The sequence below is a fragment of the Juglans regia genome, chromosome 13 (genome assembly GCF_001411555.2).
Source record: "Juglans regia cultivar Chandler chromosome 13, Walnut 2.0, whole genome shotgun sequence".
In the NCBI taxonomy this organism is placed as follows: domain Eukaryota; kingdom Viridiplantae; phylum Streptophyta; class Magnoliopsida; order Fagales; family Juglandaceae; genus Juglans; species Juglans regia.
In genome coordinates, this window is record NC_049913.1 from 10,336,559 (window position 1) to 10,345,448 (window position 8,890).

General features: G+C 40.4%; 1 protein-coding gene across 2 annotated transcripts; it reads left to right on the forward strand.

Moving 5' to 3' along the window:
- Positions 1–753: 753 nt before the first annotated feature.
- Positions 754–1,537, forward strand: LOC108989411. Of its 2 annotated transcripts, none has more exons than XM_018962990.2 (3): positions 754–895; positions 960–1,069; positions 1,172–1,537. In XM_018962990.2, the coding sequence occupies exons 1-3, from the start codon at positions 808–810 to the stop codon at positions 1,535–1,537; spliced, it is 564 nt and encodes a 187-aa protein (XP_018818535.2). In that variant the 5' UTR covers positions 754–807. The 2 variants fall into 2 exon arrangements, with proteins under 2 accessions (XP_018818535.2, XP_018818536.2); XM_018962991.2 differs by having other exon boundaries at positions 1,014–1,069.
- Positions 1,538–8,890: the final 7,353 nt, after the last annotated feature.

An 8,890-nucleotide genomic window follows, 5' to 3' on the forward strand; every position in this document is an offset into this window, starting at 1 on the left:
ATGTGTAAGTTATTGATATGTTAAAAATTATAAAATTTAAAATTTAAAATTTAAAATTTGAATTTTAAAATAAAACTAATAAAATAAATTTTGTAAGTAAAAATATAATTAAGTAAAAATTATAAATAACATTATTCATAAATAAAATAGACATAGAAAACCAACAAGCTATGTTGCCAACTTCCTAGCTAGCTAGGTACGTAAAAAACAACAAAAACCTCTTCTCGTTGATTGCATGGCGGCAGACAGGCGCAAAACACACGCATCTTCGATTCCACGTTATCGGAATTAATGCACCACCCGGACACTTTTAACAAGCTGCTTTATAATATATACAACTCTCTCAATAACCGTTTATCATGCATTAAAAAAAAAAAACTTTATTTTATAATCATGTAATTAATTGGTTTAAATAATTAATTACATCGAGATTCTGATATATACTGGTATTAATCCGGCCAACTGATATGATGATATATGGGAGTAGTACTACACGAGCTGGCAGCTGCTTCATGCATTTTATTCATAATTCATATTATATTATATTATGGTGATCGATCAGTTCCTATAATATTTAATAACCAATCATTTTACAAATTGAAAGTGGGAAATTAGGAGGATGTTGGAATAGTAGTTCATTGCTTTGACTTTCGTGCACTACTGTTTGACTTGGGTCTGAACTAGATCGTCTCTATAAAGCTCAAGATCTGCTTTCATATTTATTTTCTCTTCCGCCTTTTGAAGCTGATCAGCAACGTCAGACATACATGCCCTCTGAAGAAGATTAAGAAAGGCGAGATATATATAATGGAGCCTATGAAGTTTGTATGCCTCTTGCTAGTACTTATTAGCAGTACTACTACTGCACGGCTCTCCTTGGCACATCCATCCCAAGGTACGTATTAATTACCTTCTTTGTAATTGTCCATATTGGTTTTAATCCATTGATGTAATTGCAGTGAAAAGTTTGGTTAACTGTAACATCGATGATCTTCTGTTTTCGTTTTCAAAAGATACAAAACTAGCCGCGGGTAAAGAAGCTGCCAATGCTATTGTTTCAAGTGCAAAGGTAATAATTAGATATTTCTCAGTTTAATTTTTTTCAGAGCATCAGACTTAATAAATATTGGGTTGGATTTGAATATTTTTCATGTTATTTTATGATGATCAGGGTCTTCTGGAAGATGAAAGCTGGGCTGTAACAGCTTGTACAAACAAGAAGATAAAGGGAAGGAAAATGCAGACGATGGGGCGCAATAATATCGGGACGCAAGATCATCAGAAGAAAGAGCATGCAGGTGCAGTTGCAGGGAGGACGACGTCAAATATCCCAAGCTCAAACCAAGTTGCTGGAAAGTACAAAGGTCATGAAGAAGGTAAGAATGGCGGCTCAAATAGTAGTAGTAGTAGTAGTGTAGAACATGATGAGCAAAACGTTTATCGTTCTTCTGAACAGATTGATGATGAGGCAGCTGGTTTTGTAGCTTTCAATGCTGACTACCATGAACCAAGACACCACCCACCTAAGAATAACTGATCGATCATGAAATCAATTATATATAAGGTTTCTTTTAATATAATGATCATCAGCTTTCTACCAATTAATTACTTTTCTACTTAATTAATACCAACATCCAGTATAGTACTCTTCTACTTTCTTTTTTCCCTTTGAGAAAGCTAGTTTCATAACATCAACAACATCAACATTATTATTAATGATACACCATTAATATTATTTAGCCTTTCGGGAAACGTCGTTTGATCAGTTAATGATACGAGATTAACTGAATATATATCGTCCAATGCGATATATGTCTAGCTCGTAAACTAAGGAGATGTTTGGATTCGAAGATGACTTGAGATGAGCTGAGATGAGTTGAGATAGATTATGAATAGTAATGAGATGAGTTGTGAATAGTAGTGAGATTTGTGAGTTAAAGTTGCTGAATAGTAATGAATAGTAGTGAGATGAGTTGAGATGAGTTGAGATGAACTGAGATGACTTGCGAATCCAAACAAGCCCTAATTGTTAACATATATATTTTCATTGGATGTTATTCATGATATTCCAATCTCTCCCAATTTTTTACCATTCTATGATTTTTGTTGGAATGCATCCGTTGATCGTGCATCCCAACAAATGTGACGAAAATAGATTTATTTTAACAAGAAATAATCATTTTATTAAAAATAACTGATCATAAATAAATAATTTTCTTATAATACGCGCGCGCGATGTCGAACGTCATAAAAAATTTAACACTAATTGATTTAGTTGGATTGGCAGCTCACGTTTTGACAAGTGATATCAGTCATCAGAGCTAGAGGTCGTGGATTTGAGTTGTGGGAGCGTCCCCGTGAGTGATGGATTGTGATGCAGGACATGGAGGACCAACGTGACAGCTGCTTCCTATGATGTTGGAACATTTGAGTGATTGGTGGGAATAAGGAATTTCAACCATGCATGCACCACGTAATTGAGGGATACGCGGCACCAACTTACCTTTGAAATTGTTTCCATTTTCACGTTGATTTTACTTTGGTTTACTTCCTTTACAGAGTATTTCCTTTTTGGTTTATTTCCTTTACAGAGTATTTCCTTTCTCAATTAGCTACTTTCCTTTTATGATTTCCATATATATTCGACTATCGTTGTAATGGGCGGTATGAAAAGTTTGAATAAGAAAGCTGCATTTGAATTATTCTGCAACTACCGGAAGACACAGTTCTTCCGTTGCATTCTTTGCCGTTAATTATTTTATTTCGTTAAATTTATTTCCCCTGTTTCCATCGTGAACGACTTCCGCTTCGCCAATTTGGCATCAGAGCAAGGCTTTACCTGGCTTGATGGCAAGAGAGAATTCACAAGAAGAAGATCGTGGCATGCAGGCCATTTGGGCTGCCGTTAACTCTCAAGATCAAAGGAACCAGCAGCGTTTTGAAGGGATCGAACGCATGTTACAGGAGATACAAACAGCCATCACAGGCATTCATGTTGGTGGTGATAGGAACCAAGATAATGAGGATGCAAACCGTCCACGGGGTGGTCGTGGTTTTATGCATCGACAGCGGGACCAAGCACACGACGATTCTTCTAGTGATGAAGAATTGGAAGGCTTCGTCCGTGGGAACCAAGATGGCAGGAGAGCTCCAGACAACAACCACAATTTTAGAATTAAGATTGATTTACCTTGTTTCAATGGTCATCTTCATGTTGAGAGTTTTCTCGACTGGATGCTTGAGGTGGAGAACTTCTTTGACTACATGCAAATTCCTGAGACACAACAAGTGAAACTGGTTGCGTATAAATTACGTGGTGGCGCCTCGGCTTGGTGGGAGCAAATGCAGAACAACAGAAGGAGACAAGGCAAACAGCCAGTGCGTGTATGGCCTAAAATGAAGCGCCTAATGAGAGCTAGATTTCTTCCTCCGGACTACGAGCAAGTTCTCTACCAACAATACCAAAACTGCAAGCAAGGGGCGAGGACTGTAAATGACTACACAGAAGAGTTTTATCGGTTGAATGCTCGTAATAATCTCTCGGAGACGGAGGGACAACAGATTGCAACATATATGGGGGGCTTACGTGTGGCCATCCAAGACAAGGTTTCTTTGCACACTGTGTGGTCTCTTTCAGAAGCAGTTAATTTAGCCATGAAGATTGAAATGCAACTGGCCAGGCCACCACCAAGGATACTGAACCAAGTACCACAAGTAAAGCCTACCACCCAACAACAATCTAGTGACTCACGGCCTCCACCATACAGCAGGTTGCAAAGAGGAGAAAGCAGTACCCAAAACACAAAAACTCCAGTGCATAAAGGAGGGGGAAGCTATAACCCTTACACTCGACCTATGACAGGAAAATGCTTTCGGTGCAATCAACCGGGGCATCGATCCAATGAGTGCCCCACACGCCGTTCGGTCCATGTAATAGAAGAGGGTGAAGAAGACCCGAAAGAGGGGGAAAGCAGTGAAGAAGATGAAGCAGAGGAATTTGTTGAAGGGGATGAAGGAGAACCAATCAGTTGTGTCGTCCAGCGAGTCCTACTGACCCCGAAAACAGAAGAAAAAAATCAACGACATTCGATTTTTAAGACACGATGCACTGTTAGAAACAAGGTATGCAATGTAATTATTGACAGCGGAAGTTGTGAAAATATAGTATCAAGAGCCCTTGTTAATGCACTGGAACTAAAAGTGGACAAACATCCACGTCCTTATAAGATCAGCTGGATCCGAAAAGGAGCTGAGACCAGAATCAACAGTGTTTGCCGTGTGCCTTTCTCCATCGGGAAATACTACCAAGATGAGGCCATGTGTGATGTAGTTGATATGGATGCCTGTCATGTTCTACTCGGGAGGCCTTGGCAGTTCGACGTGGATGCCATCTACAAGGGACGCGACAACGTTTACTCCTTTTGGTGGCGTGATCGGAAGATAGTATTGATGCCCATGGGGGACAAAGGTCCCAACTCATTGCAGGTTGAAGAAAAAAACACTCTGTTTACCGTAAGCGAGAACCACTTCCTCGAAGAGGCCAAAGAGTTGGGAGAAATATGGACATTAGTAGTAAAAGGAGAAGAGGTTGTTGAGTCCCCTGACATACCCCCACAGATACAGTATCTATTGACAGAGTTTGAGGGCCTCGCACCACCTGAACTACCCGAGGGATTGCCTCCAATGCGGGATGTCCAACATCATGTTGACTTAGTTCCTGGGGCAAGTTTGCCAAATCTACCGCACTACAGAATGAGCCCCAATGAACACAATATACTACAAGGGCAGGTGGAAGACCTCCTCCGTAAAGGGCTGATACGAGAGAGTATGAGCCCGTGTGCAGTGCCCGCACTGATCACGCCAAAGAAGGATGGGAGCTGGCGGATGTGTGTAGACAGCCGCGCCATCAACAAAATTACGGTAAAATACCGGTTCCCCATTCCCCGACTAACTGACTTGTTGGACATGCTTGCAGGGTCTAATATTTTCTCAAAAATTGATTTACGAAGTGGGTATCATCAAATACGCATTCGGCCGGGCGATGAGTGGAAAACGGCTTTCAAAACCAAAGAAGGCTTGTATGAGTGGCTGGTAATGCCGTTTGGCCTCTCTAACGCACCGAGCACCTTCATGCGCGTCATGCACCAAGTCCTCAAGCCCTTCATTGGAAAATTTGTGGTGGTCTATTTTGATGACATTCTCATTTACAGCCGTAATGAGGATGATCATTTGAGTCATCTCAGAGAAGTATTATCTGCACTTTTCCATCACAAGTTGTTTATTAACTTAAAAAAGTGCACCTTTTTGAGTAGTAAGTTGCTGTTTCTGGGCTTTGTGGTGAGTGCCGAAGGAATACATGTTGATGAAGAGAAAGTGCGTGCGATACGTGACTGGCCGACCCCCACCACTGTCACCCAGGTTCGCAGCTTCCATGGCTTAGCAACCTTCTATCGCAGGTTTATACGGAATTTCAGTTCCTTGGCAGCCCCCATCACTGAGTGTATGAAAAAGGGGCGTTTCTTGTGGGGAAAAGAGCAGGATGACAGCTTCAGCATTATCAAAGAAAAGCTATCAACAGCACCAGTACTCGCCCTCCCAAGTTTTGACAAAATTTTTGAAGTAGAGTGCGATGCCTCCATAGTAGGGATAGGCGCCGTTTTGTTCCAAGAGGGACGTCCTGTGGAGTTCTTCAGTGAAAAATTAAATGAGGCCAGGCGCAAGTGGACTACCTATGAACTAGAATTCTACGCAGTTATCAGGTCTTTGAAACACTGGGAACACTACCTGATTCAACGTGAATTCGTTCTCTACAGCGACCACCACGCACTGAAGTTCATCAATACCCAGAACAGCTTGAACCGTATGCATGCTAGATGGATTAGTTTTATGCAAAAATTCACCATGGTGCTCAAACATAAATCTGGACAACAAAACAAAGTTGCCGACGCTCTCAGTCGACGTGCATCCGCACTCGTAACCATGAAGACCGAGATCACTGGTTTTGAGCAACTTAAAGACATATATTCTGAAGATGAAGACTTTGCTGAAATTTGGAAGCAGTGTGCGTCGAGGCACCCACAAGCAGATTTTCACATACATGAGGGATACCTCTTTCGTGGGAATCAACTCTGCCTCCCTCGGACGTCGTTGCGTGAATATGTTCTGCGTGAATTGCATGGTGGAGGACTAGGAGGCCATGTGGGTCGCGATAAGACGATTTCCCTAGTGACCGAGCGGTATTATTGGCCTCAATTGAGAAGGGATGTTGGAAGGTTTGTGCAAAGGTGTCCTGTTTGTCAAGTGAAGAAAGGTCAAGCGCAAAACACGGGACTTTACACACCATTGCCTATTCCTCAGAACATTTGGGAGGACTTGAGTATGGACTTCGTGCTCGGGTTACCACGGACTCAACGTGGTGTTGATTCCATTTTTGTAATCGTTGACAGGTTTTCAAAAATGGCGCACTTCATTCCTTGCCGAAAGACGTCGGATGCATCAAGTGTCGCTCATTTGTTCTTCAAGGAAGTTGTCCGCTTACACGGCGTCCCAAAGACAATTACCTCTGACCGGGACACCAAATTTCTTAGCCATTTCTGGATCACGTTGTGGCGAAAGTTTGGGACCTCTCTCAAGTATAGCAGTACCTGTCACCCTCAAACCGATGGCCAGACTGAAGTAACCAACCGAACACTGGGCAACATGTTGCATTGTATCTCTGGTGACAAGCCGAAGCAATGGGATGTGAGTCTCCCACAAGTTGAGTTCGCTTTCAATAGCATGAACAATCGATCAACTGGAAAGAGCCCTTTCGAAATCGTCTACACTAGACCTCCAAGACTTGCCCTTGACTTGGTCACTCTTCCAAAGACCCCTGGGATGAGCACGGCAGCTGAAAATTTGGCAGAAAAAATTCGAGGAGTGCAAGCCGAGGTACGTGACAACCTGGAGAAGGCCAACATGAAGTACAAGCGTGCTGCAGATAAGCATAGGCGAGCCAAGATATTCAAAGAAGGGGACCTAGTGATGGTTCATTTACGGAAGAATCGTTTTCCTGCAGGCACCTACGGTAAATTGCAAAACAGGAAGTTCGGCCCTTGTCGCATACTGAAAAAAATTAGTGATAATGCCTACGTGGTGGAGCTTCCAAAAGACATGTCCATCTCTCCCACTTTTAATGTAGCTGACTTGTTTGAGTATCATCCTCCTGACGAGCAACTTAGCGCAGACACAAACTCTGAGACGAGTTTACTTCTAAGTGGCGGGGAATTGATGCAGGACATGGAGGACCAACGTGACAGCTGCTTCCTATGATGTTGGAACATTTGAGTGATTGGTGGGAATAAGGAATTTCAACCATGCATGCACCACGTAATTGAGGGATACGCGGCACCAACTTACCTTTGAAATTGTTTCCATTTTCACGTTGATTTTACTTTGGTTTACTTCCTTTACAGAGTATTTCCTTTTTGGTTTATTTCCTTTACAGAGTATTTCCTTTCTCAATTAGCTACTTTCCTTTTATGATTTCCATATATATTCGACTATCGTTGTAATGGGCGGTATGAAAAGTTTGAATAAGAAAGCTGCATTTGAATTATTCTGCAACTACCGGAAGACACAGTTCTTCCGTTGCATTCTTTGCCGTTAATTATTTTATTTCGTTAAATTTATTTCCCCTGTTTCCATCGTGAACGACTTCCGCTTCGCCAGATTGTTGGAATGTGTCCACAAGACGGCTCCCTACGACCTAAAAAAAAAAGGAGAAATATTTGCATCAGCTTACTATTCATCACACACTTAACACACTTAGTGTATTGAGGTTTAAAAAAAAAAAAAAAAATTGAATGCATGGTGTGTGAAGTGTGTAGGTTGATGCATAGAATTACCCAAAAAAAAATTTGCGTTGGGCCGGGGTGTTGTCTGCAGTACCACTCCCTGCGACCGCTCTATATAAATTAAGTCAGCGTCAGAACGTATTTACAACTCTACTGCTTACAATCGCTCTAAAAACAAATAACCTGGAGGGTGCAATGTCGAATGGCAGGCCAGCATAATAGACTCGAGTGTAGTACTTTTTCCCTAACACAAATTAATTTAAGGTAAGCTGTGGATCGGAGGTATCTCAATGGTCCAGCAAGAATTTTAAAGGCACAATTTCCATGAATTTCATAACAAATCATATATGTTACATATAATATAATACGTCGAAAGCTATAAACTCTACGTATACCCAAGTTTTGATCTATATATTCTTGAAGCTCAAATATTAATTAGTCAACAGATAGCCAATAAAAAAAGAACAGCTCAAAATAGATTGAAAAGGTCAATTAGATAAGGAAATTAAGAGCAGTACCGGGAGAGTAGTGAAATGAGCATACGTACAGTACTCATGATCATCTAGCTAAATCTTGCACGAAAAATTAATATCTGATCATCAGTTACCTGATTAATTAATAAATTGAAAGAAATTCTAAGTTAATTTGCTATAACAAGGGGGCAAAGTTGATCATGAGGTGTCAAATTAAACTTGGATGGATTCAAGTTCCATTTGTCTTGTTTGTTTTTGCAGATGAGATAAGGTGGGTTGAGATTAAAGTAATTAAGAGTTAAATAAAATATTGTTATAATCTTTTTTTTAATATTAATTTTGTTTTGAGATTTGAAAAAAATAAATAGTTTATTTTATTTTGTGTGAAAATTTAGAAAAATTATAATGATTAGATGAATTTAGAAGAGTTGTGAAATAAACGAGGTCTTAATCCTCCTTGGCATCATAATATTAGCTAGTCTTCTACTTCCGAAACTCAAGCGTTAAATCAAAAAGTTATTCTACTTGAAATTTGTTTTATTGACATGATAAGATTTGATTTATATGACATTTTAATTTTAA

What these genes read in the sequence shown, in the direction of transcription:
- LOC108989411 (XM_018962990.2), top strand. Translation starts at nt 808, where the DNA reads ATGGAGCCTATGAAGTTTGTATGCCTCTTGCTAGTACTTATTAGCAGT. An exon ending in CTTGGCACATCCATCCCAAG is followed by an intron (nt 896 to 959) that starts GTACGTATTAAT and finishes ATGTAATTGCAG; the next exon opens with TGAAAAGTTTGGTTAACTGT. An exon ending in CTATTGTTTCAAGTGCAAAG is followed by an intron (nt 1,070 to 1,171) that starts GTAATAATTAGA and finishes TATGATGATCAG; the next exon opens with GGTCTTCTGGAAGATGAAAG.